Source organism: Phacochoerus africanus, chromosome 10 (assembly GCF_016906955.1).
Source record: "Phacochoerus africanus isolate WHEZ1 chromosome 10, ROS_Pafr_v1, whole genome shotgun sequence".
NCBI lineage: Eukaryota > Metazoa > Chordata > Mammalia > Artiodactyla > Suidae > Phacochoerus > Phacochoerus africanus.
This window is the reverse complement of record NC_062553.1, coordinates 118,085,126-118,110,663: the sequence shown is the minus strand read 5'-3', so window position 1 is coordinate 118,110,663 and position 25,538 is coordinate 118,085,126. Positions and strand designations below refer to the sequence as shown.

Here is a 25,538-nt window from a genome sequence, read left to right as displayed (position 1 = left end):
GACTGTCATTTTAAGGGTACTGCAGAAGATATATGTCTTAACTGTCGTTCTTTTATTTAACATATTATTAATTCAGATAGCCACTAAACTCAGAATTTAAAACACATTTACTTGACCCATTTAAAGTTGGTATGCTTTATTCTTGTTATTATTTTTAAATTTTTTCTGGTGATTTTTTTTTTTTTTTTTTGCCATACCCCATGGAATGCGGAAGTTCCCAGGTCAGGGATTGAACCAGCACCACGGCAGCAAACCAAGCTGCTGTAGTGACAACACTGGATCCTTAAATTGATGCCCCACAAGGGAACTCTTTCTGGTAATCTTTTTAACTGAATTACTAACCTATTTAGAGACTTATTCTACCTTATCTCCCTGTCATTAGGTTCATTTAATTTTTTATTATGCTTAGTTTGAATTATGACAATAAATCCAAATTGATGGATTTCTTTAAACTTTCCTAGGGTACTTATAAATTTACTTTGTTCTTGACATACACAAATACTAAGAAGGCATTATTTTTATATTATTTTTATTAAATTAACTTTGGGATTAAAAAGCCGTAAGAAAGCTCTGTGGTAAAATCATATATTTATTAAATCCTTGGTTCTAGGTACAGGCTCCACATATTTGTACCTTTTAATTTTTCTCTCATGTAAGATAATTCATTAGGAGAAGCAGGCAAGGTGATGGCAAGTCAACATTTTAATGTAATTCTAATCCTGCCAATTCCACTGTCCTGCTTGAAACATGGCGAGTGAGCATTTTAGGTCCCAGAATGCCAATAATTAGAGCACCATTTGGAGCTGTGATCAAGATGGATAGAAAAGCTACTGTCATCACATCCCTCGAATATGGTTCCAAATGGGGTGCGCTGATTCTTGCTTTTTCTAGAGCCAGAGGACCTAATACAGCCTACATTTAGAGGGGAAAAAAAGATGAAGCATAGAGAAAAATGTTAAAAGGAGTTAACATATAACAAAAGTAAATAGCTCTGTTAAAACAGATAAAACCTAGTACTAGACCATGAGAAAAGAGATAGAACTTAAAAGTGCTGAGGAATTTTCATAAGTTACTCATCAATTCTATGTTCTTTCTAGTATAACTGGAAGGAAAGTGAAATAGTGACAAACCACTATGCAGACACTGGGGGGCAGATTTTGTGTTGTCATCTCAGCTTTCCCCTGTTTGAGTATCTTTTTTTTTTTTTTTTCATTTTTGGCTGCCCCATGGCATATCTTTTTGAATGCTCAAATTACTTTAAGAACCTTATGAGTTCTAAGTGAAGTTACCAGGTTTTGCTTGCTTGTCTTTACCATGTACCACTAGGTTCCTGGCTGCAAAAAGACAACACATACTGAGTGAAGTAAATCAGAAAGAGAAAGACAAATACCATATGATATCACTCATATCTGGTATCTAATATACAGCACAAATGAATCTTTCTACAGAAAATAAAATCATGGACTTGGAGAATAGACTTGCAGTTGCCCGGGGGAGTGGGAGGGAGTGGGATGGATTGGGAGCTTGGGGTTAATGGATGCAAACTATTGCTTTTGGAATGGATTAACAGTGAGATCCTGCTGTGTAGCACTGAGAACTATGTCTAGATACAACAGAGCATGACAATGGGAGAAAAAAATTATGTATACATGTATGTGTAACTGGGTCCCCATGCTATACAGTGGGGAAAAAAAATGTGCTGGGGAAATAACAATTAAAAAAAAAAAAAAAGAAGAAGACTGCTAAGGTTTCTCATGGTTCCCTAGGATTTTTGTTCATATTCTTCTTGTTCTTCCTACCAAAAGGCAGTGTGATACAATAACTGGCAAAAGGTTTGGAATGTACACACTGGGCTCTGAGAGATTACAAATTTAACTTGCAAGTAACATGGTATTCAAAACAGGCAGTCTGGCCCACCTTAGGACCTGCTTTTTTAATCATGACATATAAAGATTTTTTGTTGCATTGAAATCTACAAATTTCTGTTTTAGAAAAACAATGGAGAAAAGAGTCTAAGGAAATCAAGATATTACATTGCTAGGTTAAACAGTCTGATGATAAGTATCAATACCTTATCACTGAATCAGAGAGGAGAATTACAAGGTCTCTTTTTTCTTTCTTCCTTCCTTTTTTCCTTCTTTCCTTCCTCCCTTCCTCCCTTTCATTCATCATTCATTCTTATAGGCACGCAATGCTTATTTACTGTGTACCTCTTGCATGCTAAGCACTGTGTTAAATGCTAGGAGAAAAAAATAACCAAAAAAACAGACACTGCTCCTATCCTTCCTGTATAGTCTAGTTGGGAGAGTAAGTCATTAATCAAGTAGTCATACAAATTAAATACATAATTAAAAATAATATATGTGGGAGTTTCCATTGCAGCTCAGCAGATTAAAAACCTGACATAGTGTCCTTGAGGATGTGGGTTCGATCCCTGGCCTTGCTCAGGGGTTTAAGAATCCTGAGTTGCTGCAAGCTGCACTGTAGGTCACAGATGTGGCTTGGATCTAGTGTTGCCATGGCTGTGGCGTAGGCCTCAGCTGCAGCTCCAGTTTGATCCCTAGTCCAGGAACTTCCATGTGCTGTAGATGTGGCCATAAAAGGAAAAAAAAAATATATATATATATATGTATGTATGCATTCATGTATGGTAGAATGGGTGGCAGGGATAGGAAAGATATATTTTAAAAAGAATCAATGTGTCTCTAAAGTCATAACATTTAGCTCTATGATATTCAACAGAATGTAAAAGTTCCACTTTTCAGATATATTCATTTTATATTCATTTTATATTCATTTTATATTTTGGGAAAACAGAAAATGTTTTCATAAGTTTAAGAAGTATTTGTCATTAAAAGCATACTTTATAATTTCAGAAAAACTTTTAAACTGAATTTTTAAGATTACATTAATTTTAATGAGTAGTTATGATTTATTTTTGGCCACGCCTATGGCATGCGGAAGTTCTTAGGCCAGAGATTGAACCCATACCATGGCAGCGACCTGAGCCACAGCAGTAACAATACCAGATCCTTAACCACTAGGCCACTAGGGAACTCACAATCAAGCATTTTAAAAGTAAGGCTAATAGCCCACATTTTTTAACCAGAGTAACATTTTTCATTGAGAATTAAAAAAAAAAAAAAAAAAAAATCAGGAGTTCCCGTCATGGCTCAGTGGTTAAAGAATCCGAATAGGAACCATGAGGTTGCAGGTTCGAGCCCTGGCCATGCTCAGTGGGTTAAGGATCTGGCGTTGCTGTGAGCTGTGGTATAGGTTGCAGACGCAGCTCAGATCCCACATTGCTGTGGCTCTGGCGTAGGCCAGTGGCTACAGCTCCAATTAGACCCCTAGCCTGGGAACCTCCATATGCTGCGGGAGCAGCCCAAGAAATGGCAAAAAGACCCCCCCCCAAAAAAATCAACACTAAAATTATTAGAATGATTTAATAGGTTCTTACCTGGACTGTAGCTTTGGGCATCCATGAAAAAGCAATAAATATTTTTTCCTTAAAATTAAAACCAGCCAAAGACATCAACACAAATGTAGAAGAAAATCGAATTAATAATGCCAAACTCACATTAGTAACACAAATGCCTACAACAGATAAAAGCAAACATAAATAATAACACAGTATTTGGCAAGAAGTGGTTCTTTATGCCTAGAGATATGATTTGTAAAAGGGATGAAAGCATTTTAAGGCTATTGCCTCTTTATATCTTCATTTTTTAAGTAAAAATAATAATTGTAAAAATTACAAATGATTGAGGCTTCTATATAAAGTATTAGTGATTGGAGTTCCCGTCGTGGCGCAGTGGTTAATGAATCCGACTAGGAACCATGAAGTTGTGGGTTCGGTCCCTGCCCTTGCTCAGTGGGTTAATGATCCGGCGTTGCTGTGAGCTGTAGTGTAGGTTGCAGACGCGGCTCGGATCCCGCGTTGCTGTGGCTCTGGCGTAGGCCAGTGGCTACAGCTCCAATTCAACCCCTAGCCTGGGAACCTCCATACGCCACAAGAGCAGCCCAAAGAAATAGCAAAAAAACAAAAAACAAACAAACAACAAAAAAAGTATTAGTGATAATCCGATGGTGGAGGTATGATGAAAAATTAGATAAAAAGATACATTTATTTAATCTGACTTTGAATGTTTACTACAAATGAAAAGTATTCAAAAGGTGCTGATGGTATCTAACATTTTGCCCTCAGAATAAAATTTTCATCTTTATTCCTCAGATCACTCAGGGAAGATTTTCAGTGTTGCTTTGGTTACAAAGAGTATACATGGTAAAGAAAGAATAAATGTATATCATAACATGAACTTCTGAAGAAGGTCCTTGCAGCATTCAAAGACATAAATAAAATTATTCAGTTTTCTTAAATATTTTCCAATCTTGTATTTTTGTGTCTCTAATCATTCTTACCAATAGCATTTGATTTAAGAGATGCAACAGATACTTCTGCTCCAACCAAACCAAAAAGAAGAGGTTGAAAAATATTCCATGTAGCTGCAATAATTTTTTGAACTTTAATCTATAGAAAAGAGTAATACAGTTTCAGTTACCGTGACACATAAAAGTATCTGCATTTTAAGTTTAAAGGCTCTCTTAATAAACTTAAGATATTTTACTAGTATAAAAAATGTTAAAGTAATAAAAACTGAGTAGGTTAATTCTTTGTTTTACACAAATACTAAGGTAGAATTTGATTAAAAGAAATCTAAGAAGCAATAAAACAAAAATATTATTTGATAATTTTATCATTGAACAGGTTAGGTCTTTGGAGTTCCATACATGTTCTTTTTTTTTGTCTTTTTGCCATTTCTTGGGCCGCTCCTGCGGCATATGGGAGGTTCCCAGGCTAGGGGTCTAATCGGAGCTGCAGCCGCCAGCCTACGCCACAGCCACAGCAACGCGGGATCCGAGCCGCGTCTGCAACCTACACCACAGCTCACAGCAACGCCGGATCGTTAACCCACTGAGTAAGGGCAGGGATCGAACCCGCAACCTCATGGTTCCCAGTCGGATTCGTTAACCACTGCGCCACGATGGGAACTCCCCATACATGTTCTGATGGAGTAGTAAGAGTGTAGATTTTGGGGGTCCTCTGGTGGCTCATTGGGTTAAGGGGCTTTGTCACCGCTATGGCGCAGGTTTGCTCCTTGGCCTGGTAACTTCCAAATGTGGCAGAAAAAAGAGAGTTCTGGCTGTTGTTTATAAAGCAACTCAACAGATATAGGAGGATATCATGCCTGATGAGAACATACTCAAGATCATTTAAATATTTCAGAGTTGGGAAGACCTATACTAACTGTTATCCTGGGACCCAAACCCTGATATGTCTCAAACTACCAGGAAAAAAATTCTGGGAGTTCTTATTGTGGTTCAGCAGGTTAAGAACTCAACATAGTGTCCATGAGGATGCAAGTTTGATCTCTGGCCTTGCTCAGTGAGTTCAGGATCTGGCATTGCCACAAGCTGCAGCATAGGTTGCAAATGCAGATGCAACTCATGTCCTCCAATGTTGCTGTGGTTGTGGTGTAGGCCTACAGCTATGGCTCTGATTTGACCTCTAGCCCAGGAACTTCCATATGCTGCAGGTATGGCTGTAAAAAGAAAGAAAAAAGAATTCTGATAAGCTGTTATACCTGCTTCCAAAGGAACCATATTGAAAACCTCAAAGTTATTTTCTCCTTAAAAATCAAACCAAGCCGTATAATACATTCTCTCTCTCTCTCTCTCTCTTTTTTTTTTTTTTTTTTGCTTTTTAGGGCTGCACCCATGATATGTGGAAGTTCCCAGGTTAGGGGTAGAATCAGAGCTATAGCTGCTGATCTTTGCCACAGCCACAGCAATGTGGGATCAGAGCCACATCTGTGACCTATACCACAGCTCAAGGCAACGCCAGATCCTTAACCCAGGGATCAAACCTGCATCCTCATGGGTCCTAGTAGGATTTGTTAACTGTTGAGCCACGAAAGGAACTCCCATATATAATAGATTTGTATTTGGCTTGCCTGTCTGGCTTCCCTTCCTGGGAATGAATCCCTCCCAGTGCTACTTACAAATTATGTGGTTGATGGAAATACCTCTAATGACATAAGAGTATTCTGGCTCTTTTCCAGGCATTTGGATGAAGAGATTTTAATCTCAGTCTGGGTTTATCTTTTTGCATAGGTGGAGATATATAAAATTTTGATATCCTTTTTTTTTTTCCTTTTTTTTTTAGGGTTGCTCTAGCTGCATATGGAGGTTCCCAGACTAGAGGTTGAATTGGAGCTGCAGCTGCTGGGCTACACCACAGCCACAGCAATGCCTGATGCTTAACCCGCTGAGTGAGGCCAGGGATTGAACATGCGTCCTCATGGATACCAGATTTGTTTCCACTGAGCCAGGAAGGGAACACTGACATCCTTTGTTAATGGCATAAACTATCTTCATAACTATTTCTCTTATGACTGGGTTTTCTGGTTGCTATTTATAAAATACATATTAAAAATAAAAAATATATTTATAAAGTTTAGGAATTCCCATTGTGTCTCAGTGGATTATGAATCCGAGTAGTAATCATGAGGATCTCTGGCCACGTCTGCGACCTACACCACAGCTCACAGCAACAGAGGATCCTTAACCCACTGAGCAAAGCCAGGGATCGAACCCGAATCCTCATGGATGCTAGTTGGGTTCACTAACCGCTGAGCCACGATGGCAACTCCCCAAGAGATATTTAAAAATATGTACAATAAGAGGGAATCTTCTATATTAGATTTTGAGACATAAAACTATAGTGACTTAAAGAGTGATAGTAAAAATAAACAAACAAAGAAAATAGAGTGGTATCAGCATAGGAATAGATAAGTTTAAATAGATTCCAAAAGTAAGTTTATATGTATATATACATATATATACATATATATGACTTAGAACATGTTAAAAGAGGCATTTAAAATCACTTAATAATTAGTAGATCAAAAAATAATTTGGCAAAAACTGACATCCAATTCATATGCATATACAGATATATATATATATACTTTTTTTTTTTTGGTCTTTTTAGAGCAGCATCCACAGCATATGGAGGTTCCCAGGCTAGGGGTCAAACTGGAGCTGTAGCTTCCAGCCTAATGCCACAGCCACAGTAACACCACGTCTGAGCTGCATTTGTGACCTACACCACAGCTCATGGCAATGCCAGATTCTTAACCCACTGAACAAGCCTAGGGATTGAACCTACGTCCTCACGGATGCTAGTCAGATTCGTTTCTGCTGAGCCACAATGCGAACACCCATATGCATGCATATACATATATATCTATGTCTATGAATACACATATATACACACACACGTACAGTCTTACAACATTCACAAAAATAAACTCCAGAGGGATTAAAGAACTAAATGCAAAACAAACTACCAAAGTATTAAATTATAATATGTAAGATGTTGTAATGTTTATAATGCAATCTTGGGTGAAAAAAATCCTTATACTTAAGATACAGAATTTAAAACCAAAAAGGAAAAACTGACAGGTCTGACTTACTGCCATACAAAAGACATCATAAACAAAGTTGAAGATAAGCAAAAATTATATGCAATATGCAGATAACAAAGAGTGAGTAGCCCTAACATATAAAGAAACTCTATACATTAGGAATAAAAAGGCAAATAAACCAATTAAAAAATGAGCAAAGAATATGAATAGGTAGTTATAAAAGAATATATGGAGAAGCTTACTCCACTACCAATCAGAGAAATATAAAGAATAACAATGTTGTATGGTTTCTTACCCATGAGATTGCAAAAAAAAGAACAATTGATAATATCTAAGATTGCTGATGGGTTTAGGTATTATGGACTCTCCTACACTGTTGGTAGTAAGCAGTGTTAAATAAAATATTCTTAAGGAATAACTTGCAGTACACATCAAAATAGAAATACACCAGTTCTAAATTCAGCTATTCCATTTCTGGAAATCTATCCATATAGAAGTACTCATACATTTGCCAAACCACACATGAACAGGACTGTTTATGACAGTGCTGTTTGTAATAACAAAAAATGGAAGTGGCTCAGCGGTTAATGAACCCAACTAGGATCCATGAGGATGCAGGTTTGATCCTGGCCTTACCGGCCTCGTTGAGTGGGTTAAGGATCCAGCATTGCTTTGAGCTGTGGTGTAGGTCACAGATGTGGCTCGGATCCTGTTTTGCTATGGTTGTGGTGCAGGCCGGGAGCTGTAGCTCCCATTCAACCCCTAGCCTGGGAACTTCCATATAAAAAAAAGGAAGTGATCTAAATGTCTCCAAATAAAGGCATGATTACAGGAAATGATCTGGGGAGGGGCTTTGATATTTGGGAATGGTAGGGGAAAGGAGTGTTTTATATTGTATTCCATATGTGGACCTTCTTATTGTTTTATATTTTATGAGCATATTTTCATGTATTAATTGCATAACTAAAATTTTAATAAATAAAATAATTAAATCAATAAAAGTTACATAATCATATTACATAAAACTTCGGAAAAAGAGGCCTGAAGTGACAACTCAACTTCTGATTGCATTTTTGTGTATTTCCAGGTCCTTTCCTGAATTATGTCCTTGATTGATTAATTCCTTTTTCTTGAAGATAGAAACTTCTGGAACATCTCCCAACCAGAATGAAATTTCTTAATTGCAATTATAGATGTAAAAAAGGTGGCTATTTTATCTTTTTTGAAAATGGTGTATAAAAAATATTCACCTTTTCTGTGGCCCAACCTGTCCCTGCAACAAAACTTAATGCTAGCGTGCATAATCCTCCAGCTGCATGTGAACCAATGTGATGGCCGCCTAAAACAGCAGTTATACACATACTCAAAATAAGAAATGCTCTCTTCAGTGGAAGTTTTCCCTAGAATTAGACAGATATTTGAAAGTTAATTTACATTAAATATATGATATTTATATTATCTATCATTTATTACTGACGCTTTGATGTCATGTCTTTATATGTTATATCGAATAATATCAAAAATTGTGACTTTCTTTCCCACCACATATTTTAACAGACTTGGTATCAACTGACAAAATTTGCAATTATTAAGTTTCATTTTCTGCCACATCTCTGATACTCATGTCAATAAAATGGTTAAAATACTTCAACTTAAGAGAAAAGGGAAAGAAAAGACATGCATAGAACCTGTGGTTCCATATAACATATCCATAAGAAATATTATGTCTGAATATTTCTTTAGCTCAGACAATAGCTATAGGGAAATTAAGACGGAAATTATAGAACTCCAAGAGTCATGGCATATCCTTTAGGGCAGGAAAGGGTTTAGTCTGATAGGGTAGTATTAGTCAAAGAGAGTAGGAGTGAAAATAAGTCAAAAAATATGCACAGATAAATGGGAATATATTTTCCCCAAATCGTTCAATGGAAAGTTTGAGGGAAAAAGATTAGGAAAAGCGGTGTCAATAGGCAATTTAGCGAAGAAAGGGGTGGGATAGAATGAAGAGGATACTTAGAGTACATATACATACGTTATGTACATTTCCCTGATATTCCTTATTTGCCAAATCAGGAAGCAGGGACTTCAGTTAGGGCCACAATAACAACTGTGCTCAGTTTTAAACAGAGTAGGCAGTGGAGGCTACTTTTGGAGAAAGAGAACTAAATATTAAATTTATTATTTCATGGATCTTCCACAAGTTCAATTTTTGGAAAGAAATGCTGCATACTGTACTTCCAAAAAGTAGATTATTTTTTATTTACCTGATCTCTACTTGGAAAATACCGAGCAAATATTCCCAAAACAACTCCTGACACCACACCAATAACGACATCCCGAAACGAGGTCAGGATGTTACTAAGTTCACTACCTGTAAGGGCATACAAAAGAAAACCATTTCATAGAGAAGTATTTTCATATCCTAACACATCAGAAAATCGTAAAGAAAGGTATGTATTTTACTGAATAAATATACAAAAACGGACCTTTATTGTTTAAACACGTGGAAACATATGCAGATCTATTTGATAGATTAAATATGTACTCTCAAATGATTTAATACACACATACAATTCAGAAAGGTTTACTGAATAAATAGGCCAGAAAACAAAGAAGAAATAAGCCACAGGGTGCTCCCCTTACACTCCCAACCTAAAAGACCAGGTGATGTAGAAAAATGCCCAGAGACTGGCAAAGGAGCACCCCTGACACCTAACACATGGCTGGCAATGTTCTTCTCTGATACACCATTATGAAAAACAAATGATTTAAACATAAAAAGAACAATTTGTATGTATGTATGAATGTATGTATTTATTTATTTTTATAGTCATACCTGCAGCATATGGAAGTTCCTGCACTAGGGGGTCTAATCGGAGCTGCAGCTGCCGGCCTATGCAGCCACAGCAATGTGGGATATAGGCTGCATCTGTGATCTATGCAGCAGCTTGCTGCAAAGCCAGATCCTTAACCCACTAATAAGTAAAGGCAGGGATTGAAACCACATCCTCACATAGAAAACATGGGGTCCTTAACCTGCTGAGCCACAATGGGAACTCTGAAAGGATAATTTAATAACAACGCCATTAAAAAAAAGAAAAAAGATTTATCCCAGGGTCAATCCTAGGAACATTCAAAGGATCAACTACTTTTCCAATATATTTTATGTCTCATGGATACACGTAGTTTATTGTAATACACTTTAAAAACTAATCCTGCGGAGTTCCCGTCGTGGCGCAGTGGTTAACGAATCCGACTAGGAACCATGAGGTTGCGTGGTTCGGTCCCTGCCCTTGCTCAGTGGGTTAACGATCCCGCGTTGCCGTGAGCTGTGGTGTAGGTTGCAGACGCGGCTCGAATCCCGCGTTGCTGTGGCTCTGGCGTAGGCCGGTGGCTACAGCTCCGATTCGACCCCTAGCCTGGGAATCTCCCTCCATATGCCGCGGGAGAGGCCCAAAGAAATAGCAAAAAGCCAAAAAGCCAAAAAAAAAAAAAAAATCCTGAGTCACACAAAAAAGTTCAGTTATACTCTGTGTATTCAGCTCAATAAACTATGCAAATATACATATTTTAGAAATATTTTCTCATGAAAAATAATAGAAATGGAGGGTGACAAGAGCAAGAGGTAGAATTGGAATCCCAGAATCCTGATTCCTCACAGAGACACCAATTTAACAAGAATATACAGCCCAAAAGGCTTTATGAAATTCCACAAACCAATTAAAAAATTATAGCAAGAGAAAAGCAACTCATGATGTACATGAGTGCTCCCATAAAATTATAAGAGGATTATATAGCAGGTGAGAAGAAAGTAGAATGATTTATTCAAGGTGTCAAAGTGTTGAAAGAAAAGAAACAAAATTGTCCTTCAAAGTGCAGGTGAAATTAAGACTTCCCTGGATAAACAAAGGCTGATGGAGTTCATCACCAATGGACCTGCCTAACAAGAAATGTTACAGGGAATCTTTCAAGTGGAAATAAAAGAACATTAGCCAGCGACACAAAAGCATGTAAACATAAACCTTCGGCAAAGGTAAATAGATTAATTCAGAATCTTACAATACCTTAATGGTGGTGAGTAAATTACTTTTAATTTAATTATGTAATTTAAGATAAAAGCATAAAAATATAATTATAAAATTATGCTACCGGATACACAATATAAAAAGTATAATTTGTGATATTGATAACACAAAGTGAGGCAGGTGAGAGGTAAAGGAGCAGAGGAGCAGAGTTTTGCATGCAACTGAAGTTAAGCTGTTATCATTTCTTTTTTTTTTCATTTTTGGCTGTCCTGTGGCATATGGAATTCCCAGGCCAGGGATCAGATTTGAGTCACATCTGCGACCCACATCATAGGTTGTGGCGATGCCTGATCCTTAACCCACTGTGCCGGGCAGGGATCCAAACTGCATCCCAGTGCCCCAAAGATGCCCCTGATCCCTTTGTGCCACAGCAGGAACTCCAAGTTGTTATCATTTTAAAATAGACTATTGTCACTTTGAGGGTGGGAAAAGATATTTTATGTAAATGGTACCCCAAAGAGAGCATCAGGGGTGATCATACTTAGATAAAATAGACTTTAAGTCAAATACTGTCACAAGAGATAAAGAAGGCCTACATAATGCTAAAAGGGCCAATTGACCTGGAAGGTAAAGTTAGATCTCAATATCTACCATACTCCAAAATATAGATGTTTTGAAGATCTAATGTATAAAATAAAACTTCAAAAGTCCTTAAAATTTTAAGAGGGTTTACATAGTCAGGTGGTAGAAGAAGATTTTTTTAAGGATGTACCCATTTGGTTTTCACTTTTACAGTCCTCCTTAAATAAGGTTTGGTCTCCCATAGCATCTTGTACTAGGTAATACTTACCACATTTGTAATTACTTGTCTAATATAAACTCCTGGAGAACATGGGCCATATGGTCTTCTCCGCCAGCTGTGTTGGAAGGCAGTATAGAATAATACTTAAGAATGTGGATTTGGGGTCAAACTGCCAGATTTGGCTCCCCTATGTACTGGATCTGTAACTTTGAGCAAGCTACTTAACCTCTGTCCTTTAGTTTCCTTATCTGTAAAATGAGTATGGCACTACTGTGACCATTAAATGAGTGGAAACATCTATAAAACTTACAGCAAGTACCAAGCAATTACTCTATAAAAACTAATACTGTTCTTCACTGTTCATCCTCAGTGTTTGACATAGTAGCTGGCACAATGGATGAGGAGCACAAAAAATATTTTTTGAAAGAATGATTGATACCAGTCATGAAGGAAAAGACAGCCAGAAAATTTATGACTTCTGAAGGGTAAAAAAGTGACAAAGTTAAAAGTCAAGTTATAAAAACAATAGAATATAAAGCAAATGCTTATTCTTCATTTTATGCAAAATCTTGACAAATCAAAAGGAACAAAAGATGAACACACTTATAGGACACAGGCAAAATATTTCAAGAAAAGCAATCTATAAAACATTCCAAAAGGCTAATGGCCAATAAACACAAACGTTTGTTTATCAATAGTATTCAAATTTCTTCATTTAAAGTGGCCTCACTCTTTAGCTATCAAATTAGCAAAGGTAAAAGGATTAGTAATACCTAATTTTGAAGAAGGTGAAGAGAAGGTGGCACGCTTGTGCACCCTGGTAGGACACGATATTGTGGCCATACATTAAAAAATCTTATGTTATATACTTTTTAACTCAATAATTCCTCTTTTAAGATTAAGAAAATATTAAGATTAGATACAACTATTTAGTTGTATAAGATGTTCAATCAGGCATTATTTTAGTAGTAAATACTGGTGCCAACTTCAATTTCTAGCATGTTAAGTAATCATGATATATAGCCAATCAAATGCTATCCATCCACTAAAAATGTCTTATAAATATATTTACTGAAAAGAAACATGTTTGCAATACACAGTTAAGTACAAAACTCAGGTTATAAGAAAGCATGGTTAATGTTCAATAATTTTATAAGAATATTGGGAGGGAGAGAGAGAGGGAAAGAGTGCTAGATACTGACAGAGATGGATAGAGAGAGAAGGAGAAATCTGGGTGAATATATACCAAAAGATTCAGAATTTTTATTCCTGGGGGTAAGACTATGACAGATTTTTAAAAATATTTTCCCTTCTTATTTCTTTATATCTTATGATTTTAAGAGAAACTGTATACACAACATTTCAACTTAAAAATGTTTTGGTGCTTTAATAATATAGAAGATTGAACTTTGAACATTGTCAAATAAAGCATTATTAAATGTGGAATGTTTATTTTCACAATTTCTACAGAGTGACATTCAAGACTATATATCATCTTGGGATTTAGAATTGGTGCAGGATCTTATCCCACCACTACCAAAAAGACACAGTTGTCCAAACTCTATATATGTAAGTTGTCTTAACAAAGAACAACTGGTTATTTATAATGATGATAAGAAAGATACCTCTCCAAAATATCTATTAGATATATTAGTAGTACTGATAATACTGTTGCCTACATTTTTTTATGGAAAATTGTGATAAAATTCCAAAGTAACACGAGCAGATAAATGGTAATACTATGGGTTACCAAATTAATTGAAATATTTGGTTATTAAAAGGAAATAATTTGTGTTAAGTAGTGGTATCTTAACCCACTGAAATTCCTTCTTTGGTCTAAAATGAACTTTCTATGAAGGATAAAAAGATACTAAATTGAAAAGTCTTCATTAATAAATGTAGAAGCAAAGCCAGAAACCTTTTCTAAAGAAGAAAAAAATAATGAGTTATATGGTAGCTGTTGTAGATTTTTATTTACCTGAGGAGAAGACTATGCTATAGCATGTGTTGTATCCAGTGATAGCTACAATGTCATCCAAACTGCTGGCAGCTATTAATAAGGTTGGAATGCCTTTCTCAACACCATATCCCTTTTCTTGCAAACGTAACATGGAAGGGACAATAACAGCAGGAGAGACTGCACCTACTACGAAACTGAGAGAAAAATATTTGAAAACCAGTTAAAAACATCCTTTTGACCAAAGAGTGTTTTATGGTAAATTGTACAACAAATGTATCAACCCTTATGACAACTTCGAATGTAAAAATACTGCTTTTGAGCGAATGTCATTTAATGCTGGTAAAAACGACATTTAACGGTGGTAAAAATCAGCACATTCTTTAGTGCCGATTAAAACTTTAAAGAAATTTCATTCAAGATGTTGGATCAAGGAGTTCTCTTGTGGCACAGTGGGTTAAGGATTTATGTTGTCACTGCAGTAATTTGGGTGGTTGTTGTGGCACAGATTTGAACCCTAGCTCAGGAACTTCCACATGCCATGGGCATGGTTTAAAAAAGAAAAAAGTGGTTGGACCACAAATTGCAACCTCTGCCTCCAGCTCTAAATAATGTGAAATGAAGATGTGAAAATAATAGGAAACCCTACTGTATAACACATGGAACTATAACCAATCTCTCATGATAGAATATGATAGAAGATAACATGAGAAAAAGAATGTATATGTGACTAGGTGACATTGCTGTACAGCAGAAATTGGCACAATGTTGTAAATCAACAATAATTTAATTAAAAAAATAAAGTAAAAATAAAAAAAAAGTAAAATTCACAATCTAGCTAGAAAACAAAAGGGGAATCCTCAATGGGCAACAAACTAGGTGCATTCTTGCTAGAAAAGAGGCAGACAGTTCAGGACTAAAAAAGGAAACCATAAGCCAAAATGCATACAAGTAACAATTGCTACAGAAGATATGCTGTACTTGTAAAAATGCCCCAAGCCCCAAAATCGCAGATGCTAGGAGTAGGAGGGACTTCTGAGGAAATTAGTTATTTAGAGTACCACTGTAAGAATGGTCAGTCAGATGTAGTCTCCACACCATTCCCATCTCAGTGAGGAACAGAGTATATCTGCCCAAAAGAAGGAACAATGAGTGTGAGCGTCTAAGTTACAAAGGCACATGAAAAAAATTTCTGGGGTGGTCGATGACACCTATGAGGAATGGGGAAGCTCCTGCTCAGAATACCTTCTTTTGGTATATCCCATCCGGAAACTTGCCTCATCTCTTCCATATTCACCTTTTTTTTTTTTTTCTTTTTTGGTACCCCGTGGTATATGGAATTCCGGGTCCAGGGATAAGATTCAAGCTGGAGATTTGACCTACATCAATGCTAGATCCCCAACCCACTGTGCTGAACCAGGGATCAAACCAAGTCCCAGCATTCCAGAGATGCCACTGTGCTACAGCGGGAACTCCCATATTCACTTTCTAAAAGCTGCACTGTACCATGTGTAGCGGTGCTCTCAGTGCCCCACGAGAACCCATTTGCCAGGACCAGCTGCTGCTTGTTGGCTGTGACACCTGTGACCTGTGGCTTTCTGGGAGCCTTGCCCTGATAACAAAAACTTACCTACAGCAGCTCAGGAGGTTCACCACTTCCCCCTTCCAGACAGCTTGTGCCAATGACTGACTGATGTGAGGGTCTAAGAGGGTCCTCTGTCTCTGGCTGTACAACCTCTGTGGTGCAGTTTATGTTCAAGATTTCCCTGGGAACTCAAGAACCTAGAATCCTCTGAAAACACATATTTGCCTCATTTACTGCACATTGGAACTAATTGATATACTATTTATACGTTGTTGCTTAACAAATCATGCCCAAACTTAAGACGTTTAAAACTACAAACATTTGGGAGTTCCCCTGTACTGCAGCGGGTTAAGAATCTGGCACTGTCACTGTAGCAGCTTAGGTTGCTGCCATGATGCGAGTTTGATCCCTGGCCAGGCAACTTCCATGTGCTATGGGTATGGCCAAACAAAACAAAATATTTATTTTCTCACAACTTCTGTGGGTCAGGAATCTGCGTGTGCCTTAGCTGTAGGCCTCTTCCTATTCAAGTTTTCTCATGAAGTGGGTGGGGAAAGATCTGCTTACAAGTTTACCCACATGGCTGGAAGCAGGTCTTCAGTCTCTTGTCATTGGGGCTTTTCCACAGGACTGCTTGGAACATGGTAGCTGACTTCCCCCAAGACAAGTGATTAAAGAGAGTGCAAGGGAGAACCAGGAAGATAGAAGTCATGTTCTTCTTATGACCTAGTCTTAGAAGTGACAGCCTATCACTTCTGCTGTATTCTGTCTGTTAGAAGAACGTCAGTAAGTCCAGCCCACATTAAAGAGGAAGGTATTACACAAAGTTTTAAATATCAGAAAGCAGCTATTACTGAGAGTGATCTTACCACGTACTTGGGGATTTATAAAAAATACTCATGCCTGGATCATATTCTAAGACATTCTGGTCTGATTTAGGGTGGAGTTTGATCTGGATACTGGGATACTGTAAACATTTTTAAAATTGTTGTAAAAAAATACACAATACAAAATTAACCTTAACTATTTTTAAATGTACAGTTCAGTAGTGCTAACTATATCCACATTGTTGTGTAACACAGAACTTTTTCATCTTGCAAAACTGAAACTCTATACTCTCCATGCCCCTGACAACATTCTACTTTCTGTTAACATTTTTTTTTTGTCTTTTTGTCCTTTAGGGCCACCCCCACAGCATGTGGAGGTTCCCAGGCTAGGGGTCCAATCAGAGCTGTAGCTGCCAGCCTACGCCAGAGCCACAGCAATGCCAGATCTGAGTCTTATCTGTAACCTACACCACAGCTCATGGCAACACCAGATCCTTAACCCACCGAGCGAGGCCAGGGATCGAACCTGGAACCTCATGGTTCCTAGTCAGATTCATCTCTACTGTGCCACGACAAGAACTCCTTAACATGATTTTGACTACTCTAGTTATATCAGTAGAATCATATAGTATTTGTCCTAGCTTATTTTACTCAATATGCCTTCAAGGTTTATTGGTGCTGTAGAATGTAACAGGATTTCCTTCTTCTTCTTTTTGTCTTTTTAGGGCCGCACCTGTGGCATACGGACCTTCCAAGGCTAGGGGTCAAAACAGTTGGAGCTGCAGATGCAGCCTAACCACAGCCACAGCAACACTGGATCCGAGTTGCATCTGTGACCTACAGTGCAGCCTGCAGCAACGCTAGATCCTTAATCCACTAAGTGAAACCCACGTCCTTATGGAGACCATGTCAGGTTCTTAACCCACTGAGCCACAATGGCAACTCCAATTTCCTTTTTTGTTTTAATGGCTGCATAATATTCCACTGTGTGTGTGTGTGTGTGTGTGTGTGTGTGTGTGTGTGTGTGTACACCATATTTCCTTTTATCCATTCATCCGTCCATGGATATCTGGGCTGCCTCTACCTCTTGGCTATTGTGAACAATGTTGCAATGAATTGGGCAGGCAAATATCTCTTTGATATCCAACTTTCAGTTCTTTTGGATATATACCCAGAAATAACATTACTGGATTAAATGGTAATTTTGGTTTTTTGAGGAACCTCTAAACCCTTTTCCATGGCAGCTTCCCATTTTACATTCCCAAAGACAGTTTATTAATATTGCAATTTCTCCATGTCTGTGTCAACACTTATTTTCTAGTTTTTTAAATAGTAACCTTCTTAGTGAGTATGAGGTGTTCTCTCTTTGTGGTTTTGATTTACATTTCTCTAACAATTATAAATGTTGAGCACTTTCATATGCTTGTTGGCCATCTGTGCATCTTCTTTGTAGAAATGTCTCTTTAAGTTCTTTGGCCATTATTTAGTCAGGTTTTTTGTTGTTGTTGTTGAGTTATCAGAGTTCTTTACATATTCTGAATATTGATCTCTTTTCAGATTTATGGTTTGCAACTATTTTCTCCCATTCTGTTTTCATTTTGTTGTTTCCTTTGCAGGGGTTTTTAAGTTTTATGCAGTCTCATCCATTTTTGCTTTTGTTACCTGTGATTTTAGTGTCATAGCTAAGAAATTACTGTCAAATTCAATGTTATGAAGTTTTTACATGTGGTTTGCTAGATAGAGTATTCTCCTATGACTGTTTTCGTTTGTTTATTTTTTTCCTTTCAGCATGTTGGATATATCATCCCATTCCCTTCTGGCATGCAAGGTTTTCACTGAGAAATCCAACTATTATCTTATGGGAGCTCTTGTTTTTAAGATTCTCCCTTTCTACGACTTTTTTTTTTTTCTGTCTTTTTAGGGCCACACCTGCAGCATATAGAGGTTACCAGGCTAGGGGTCTAATTGGAGCTGTAGCCACTGGCCTACGCCAGAGCCACAGCAACGTGGGATCCGAGCTGAGTCTGCGACCTATACCACAGCTCACGGCAACACCAGATCCTTAGCCCACTGAGTGAGGCCAGGGATCGAACCCACAACCTCATGGTTCCTAGTCGGATTCGTTAACCACTGAGCCACGACGGGAACTCCGAGGGTTTTTTTTGTTTTGTTTTGTTTTTTTTTAAGGCTGTACCTGTGGCACATGGAAGTTCCTGGGCTAGGAATCAAATTGGAGCTGCAGCTGCTGGCACACACCATAGCCACAGCAACACCGGACCTGAGCTGCATCTGCAATCTAGAATGCAGTTTGCAGCAATGCTGGATCCTTAACCCACTGAGTGAGGCCAGGGATCAAACCCCCAATGTCATGGACACTATGTCGGGTTCTTAACCTGCCGAACCTCAATGGGAACCCCTAAGGGGAGTTTTTTTGATCATCTTGAATTTATATGTCAGTTTCCTTTCACAGTTTTGGGCCATTATTTTTTCAAATAGGCTTTCTGGCCATTTATTTATCTCTTCTCTTTGTCCAACTCCCATAATGCATAGATTGGTTCATTACATGACATCCCATAAGTCCCTTAGGGTAACTCCATTTTCCTTCATATATCTTTTTGCTCCTCTGATCCTGTACTTTCAAATGATCTATCTTCAAGTTCACTGGTTCTTCCAACCTGTCCACTCTGCTGTGGATCCCCTCTAGTCAATTTATCAATGTACTGTATTTCTACAGCTCCAGAATGTATTTTTGTTTTTTTTTTTTATAATAGTTTATATATCTTTGTTAGAATTCTTACTTTATTCATGCTTCATTTTCTTGGTTCCATTTTCTTGACATCTTTGAGCTCACTGAACATATTTATGGTGGTTATTTTGAATTATTTGTTGAATAATTTATACACTTTTATTTGTATAGGGTTGGTTTCTGTAGTTTTATTTTGTTCCTTTCATTGAGCCCTGATTCCCTGTTTCTTTGTATGCCTTGTTATCTTTTGTTGAATTTTGGATGTATGAAAAAACAGCCACCTCTCCTGGTCTTTTCAAACTTCTTCCTAGGGAAAGACCTTCACCAATCAGCCTAAATAGAGATTCTGGGAGTCTCTCAAACCTCTCTGGAATGTGCCTTCTCTGGACTTTGGTACAGTAGCTCCAGCAGAACTTTAGCCTTTTTCTACTCCAGGGTGCCCCCAAGTGTCTATCAGCAGTCCTGCAATATATCTGGAGTGCAGCAATGCACAGGACTCACCTTTGTTCCTGGTGGACCTCAGGCACCTAAAATGCGTCACTCTCTTTTCCATCAGTGCTCCAAGTTAGATGAGGCAGAAACCAGTCCTTTGAGCAGCCTCTTAAAAATACAGAATATAAGACACATGTTCCAGCTTTTTCTTTTCCTCCTGAAGGAGAAGCCAAAAGTTGGGAGTTTCCTCTTGATTTCCCTTTGCTGTGCAGGAGGATCATGGGGCATGGCGGGTAAGCGCAATGCAATGTTCTAATTATTCCAATGTGCCTCTCTTTGGCCTTGTGCTTGTATGGAATGCTGTAACCTTTCAAGTGGTTTCTGGAGTTACCATAAAGGTAATCTGATCCTTATATTGCTATGTCAGTGCCTCCACAGGGGAAAGTGAGCCTAGAGTTCCTTTTCCACCATCTTGTTGACATCACTCCTCTAATTTCTGGGATTTTTCAAAAGCTCCGGAGTGATTTTAATGGGTGGCAAGGTTTTTGGAACCACTGACTTTTACCACAGTCTTATCTTTCTTCACTAAGAGATATCTACTGAGACTTCCCTTAATAAATCATTTACATAAGAATCTTAATCTCAGCCTGAGCATCTAAGGAAACTTGGTTGGTAGCATGGCTGGCCTATTCCCTGAAAGAAGGCAATAGCAAACAGAAAAAATAATCGCAAGTCAAGATGATGTTTCAAATTAAAAAATGAGTACCTACTAAAGTATCCACAAATATTTAGGGAAAGCCAACACTTTGAATTGAGGTACCATGGTCATTAAATGGAAAAATTTATAGGAGTTCCTGTTGTGGCTCAGTGTTAACGAATCCGATTAGGAACCATGAGGTTGCAGGTTCGATCCCTGGACTTGCTCAGTGAGTTAAGGTTCCAGTGTTGCCATGAGCTGTGGTGTCAGTTGCAGGCGTGGCTCAGATCTGGCATCGCTGTGGCTCTGGCATAGGCCGGCAGCAATAGCTTTGATTAGACCCCAACCTTGGGAACCTCCATATGCTGCCAGTGCAGCCCTACAAAGACAAAAAGACAAAAAAAAAAAAAAAAAGAAAGAAAAAAAAGAAAAAGAAAAATTTATACCTGAGAAAAGAGATATACTAAAAAGAGAACAACAAGAAAATGGCTTCAGAATAACTATAAACAGCCTCAGAATCATGAAAGTACACTGTATCTGTTCAGTATTTAACTACAGTTCTTAGAAAAGAACAATTACCAAAATTGTACCAAAAGAAATAAATAGGTGATACGGACATAACTGCAGAGTGAGTTAATGAGCTAGAAAACTGAGCAGAGAAATTTTCTGATGTGTATTGTAAAGGCAAGCAGATGGAAGGTATAAATAAAAACTTAAGGAGTTCCTGCTGCAGTGCAGTGGCTTAGGGATCTTGCACTGTCTCTGCAGCACTGTCTCTACGGTGATTTGGGTCACTGCTGAGGTGCAGGTACAATACCTGGCCCGGCACAGTGGTTTAAAGGATCCAATGCTGCTGTATCTGCAGTGTAGGTCACAGCTGTGGCTTGGATTCAATCCCTGGTCCGGGAACTTCCATATGCCTCCCCTTCCCACCCCCAAAACCCAAAAACTTAATAGGTATGGAGGAAGGAGTTACAAAAGGACATAATCAAAGAGAACTAAGGAGAGAGAAAAGATATTCTCATGACCTGGGCAAAAAAGATACAAAATCCTTTCATGATTGAAAGATTCCACCAAATATTGAGTAGATCAAAATTTAAAAAGACTCACCTAAGGGTATTAAGAAATTGTTGTTAATTTATTTAGAAAATACTCTTACCTTTTAGAAGTAAGTGCATACTGCAGGATATAGGGGTGAAGTACCATCGCATCTGTAATTTACTTTGAGATTCATTAGGGGCCATTAAGTGTAGGTTAACAGTACGAGGATGTTCAATATATTATCCTCTCTACTCTTCATGTTTGAAAAATTTCATGAAGGAAAAAGACCTAAGACTCTTCTTTTAAACTTTAATATGCGGGAGTTCCATCATGGCACAGTGGAAACAAATCCAACTAGGAACCATGAGATTGTGGGTTTGATCCCTGGCCTCGCTCAGGGGGTTAAGCATCCGGTGTTGCTGTGATCTGTGGTGCAGGCCAGCAGCTGTAGCTCCAATTCAGCCCTTAGCCTAGGAACTTCCATATGCCACGGGTGTGGCCCTAAAATTACAAAAGACAAAAATAAATAAATAAACTTTAATATGCAAACAGATTACATGAGGATTTCATTAAAATGCAGATTCTGTTTCAAAGGATCTGGGGTAGGCCCGAAATTCTGCATTTCTACCAAGATTTTAAGTGATACTAATGTCACTTTCCAAGGAACATATTTAGTGTAGCAATAAGTTTTTTATTGGAAAAATTAAGTAAACCAAGCTTCCAAAAAGGAAAAATAGATTACCTAAAAAAAGAAACTAAAAATAAATTTGATTGTAAATATGCCACATTTTGCCTCTCTTTCCCTTTTCCTTTTGATTTTTAAGATCAAGTGAATGCTTTTGTGTATTGGCCCTTTTATCTGTTGGAAATAATAAAATACCATTTTTAGATTAATAAAGTCACCATAAGCAAAATTAAACATTTGGTTTTTATTTTTTGTAAGAGCTGTACCCTGTGGCACATGGAAGTTCCGGGGCTAGAGGTCCAATCAGAGCTGCAGTTGCCGGCCTACACCACAACCACAGCAACCTACACCACAGCTAATGGCCAGATCCTTAACCGACTGAGCAAGGCCAGGGATCAAACCTACATCCTCATGGATACTGGTCGGGTTTGTAATCCACTGAGTCACAATGGGAACTCTTCAAAATTAAACATTTAGTGATGTATGGTACAAGACATTTGTAATACCTTTAACAGATAAAACACTGATATAATCAATAAGAAAGAGAAAAATAGCTCAATAGAAAAATGGGCAAAGGCTATGAACAGGCTAGTCACAGATAAAGAAATATGATTTATATAAAAATGTACAAAAATATCTACATAGGAAAGAATATTATTTTGTATATTTTTATATAAATCATACCTATGCATAGTTTGTATAAGTATGATAACTGTATTACTATATATGTTATACATCATGTATATCTTTTTTAGAAGATTAGAATATTATTTTTAAAAGTCTAGAATGATAATATAAAACTTAGAGGAATTGTCACTTTTCTTCTTTTTTTCTTTTTTAAATTTTGTGGCCACGCCCATGGCACATGGAAGTTCCCCAGCCAGGGACTGAATCCAAGCCACAGCTATGGCAATGCCAGATCCTTTAATTCTGCTGTATCAGGCCTGGGATTGAATCCGCACCTCTGCAGAAACCCAGACCAGTGCAGTCAGATTTTTAGCCCACTGTGCCACAGCAGGAACTCCAAGAGTTGTTACTTTTGTATAGGGATATAGGCCCTAGAATTTGAAGGCATGGTCAGATGGCTTTTTACCTTCATCTATAAAATTTTAATTTTTCAAAAGAAAAATGCATTTGGGAATTACCTTAATAATAAAAATTAATTTTACGGAGTTCCCTGGTGGCTCACCGTGTTAAAGATCAGGTATTGTCACTATTGTGGCGTAGGTTACTGTTGTGGTATGGGTTCAATCCCTGGCCTGAGAACTTTCACACCTTGCAGGTGTAGCCAAAAAAAAAACTAATTTTTAAAATTCTGTGGATTGGCAATAAGTATGTAATGAATAAACTTTGCTAAAAATTTAATTGGAATAGATAAGTGAGGCAAAAGTTAAATGGATTGAAAAATGAAAAGAAATTAAGGATATAAAGATAATGATTATAGACTATTCTGAGGAATTTGGACATGAAGGGAATGGATGGTGGATAATAATGGAGGGGATGTTGGATCTAGGAAAATAGTGTTTGTTTGTTGTTTGTTATAATATCCACATCTATACAAAATATCTTTCATATTACAATACATATATTTACCTATAATACATATGTTGTACATATAGTGTATAAAGAAGAGACCATTAGATAGATCAAAAATAGAACTAGATTATAATTTAAGAGAGAAAGAATAAATTGAGGTAGTAAATTATCTTGACATTAAGCATTTAAGGACTATGATATTTGTCAAGGAGACGGCAGATTTGTCCTAAATGGCTCTGTTTCTGACAAACTAATTTCCAAGATTTTCTACCATTGTGAAAAGAACTTTAATGATAAGTTTAGACAAACTTATACAAAATTCTGAATATTTAAATAATTTAAACCAAGCATTTCAACTGAATATTTTCATAGAAAAAAAATGAGGAAAAGTTACCCTAATAGAAATGCCCATTGCCAGGGAAATTTCATAAGGTAGTGGGAAATAATAGCAGCTGAACATGCCTCCATGAGGCATGGACCCATAGACAATCTTAAACAAACTCTTTTCAAACGCTTCAAAGCCTGAAATACACAAACATAGTCACATTTAGACAAACTTATACTGGCCAATAAGAAAATTATTTTAAACAAATATTGGAATAGATGGTCTTTTTTGAGTACTAAACTTGTACTAAACTAAATCTCCCAGATGTCCCACTGGGCTTGAAATACAAATATAGATCGTTTTATATGTCATTGTATACTGAACTATAAACTTTTCACATTTTATAAAACACTACCGTATTTTAATTATTAAAAAGATCTATTTATCCATTATTAAATAACTATTTCTACCTTTCTTAATCTTCCTAGTAAATGGTATAATAAAAGTATGCTAGTTTATTTCTATCAGTTAACTTTTAGGGATGAACTGTTTGATTAGCGTAATAATTATAACATGCCAAAAGAGAAAGTCACTTAACAACTGCATATTAGCTCAAAAGGAAAACTTCAAAATTGTCTCACTGGTTTAAATTTTCTACTGGAAAATATAATAAACCATCACTGTTTGTAATCATTTACACTCTTGAGATACTTCCCACCAATCGTACATACTTGCCACATTTGTTATATTCTTAATAGCTGTTATGTCATGACTATCCATCTTTAAAAACTCAAATAGACTTAGGAACCCTAGAGTTGTGCATTTAAAATAAAATTTCTGGAGTTCCCGCTGTGGCTCAGCCATAAAGAATCTGACTAGTATCCATGAAGACATGGATTTGACCCATGGCCTCAATCATTGGGTTAAAGATCCAGTGTTGCCATAAGCTGTGGTATAGCTCGCAGACTCAGCTTGGATCCTTCATTGCTGTGCCTGTGGTGTAGGCCGGCAGCTGCAGCTCTGATTCAATCCCTAGCCTGGGAACTTCCATATGCCATGGGTATAGCCCTAAAAAAAGACAAAAAAAAAAAAGGAAAGAAGAAAGAGAAAAAATACATTAAAAGATTAGCTTTTATGGAGCTCCCTTCGTGGCTCAGCAGTTAACGAACCCAACTAGGATCCATGAGGGTGCAGGTTCAATCCCTGGCCTCGCTCAGTGGGTTAAGGATCTGGCATTGCTGAGAGCCTGTGGTGTAGGCTGCAGACTTGGCTTAGATCTGGCGTTGCTGTGGCTGTGGTGTAGGCCAGCAGCTGTAGCTTCGATTTGACCCCTAGCCTGGGAACTTCTATATGCCATAGGTGTGGCCCTAAATAAAGCAAAAAAAAAAAA

General features: G+C 37.4%; 1 protein-coding gene across 1 annotated transcript in view; it reads right to left on the bottom strand.

The window, feature by feature from the left end:
• Window positions 1–576: 576 nt before the first annotated feature.
• SLC9B1 (solute carrier family 9 member B1) overlaps window positions 577–25,538 on the bottom strand; it is a 77,530-nt gene continuing 52,568 nt past the window's right edge. The window contains exons 7-13 of the mRNA XM_047798390.1: window positions 24,218–24,345; window positions 14,296–14,471; window positions 9,755–9,861; window positions 8,741–8,890; window positions 4,423–4,531; window positions 3,461–3,597; window positions 577–912 (exon numbers count right to left, since the gene is read on the bottom strand). Of these exons, the coding sequence (XP_047654346.1) occupies window positions 703–912; window positions 3,461–3,597; window positions 4,423–4,531; window positions 8,741–8,890; window positions 9,755–9,861; window positions 14,296–14,471; window positions 24,218–24,345 (1,017 nt within the window). The 3' untranslated portion in view covers window positions 577–702. The remainder of the gene's footprint in view (window positions 913–3,460; window positions 3,598–4,422; window positions 4,532–8,740; window positions 8,891–9,754; window positions 9,862–14,295; window positions 14,472–24,217; window positions 24,346–25,538) is intronic.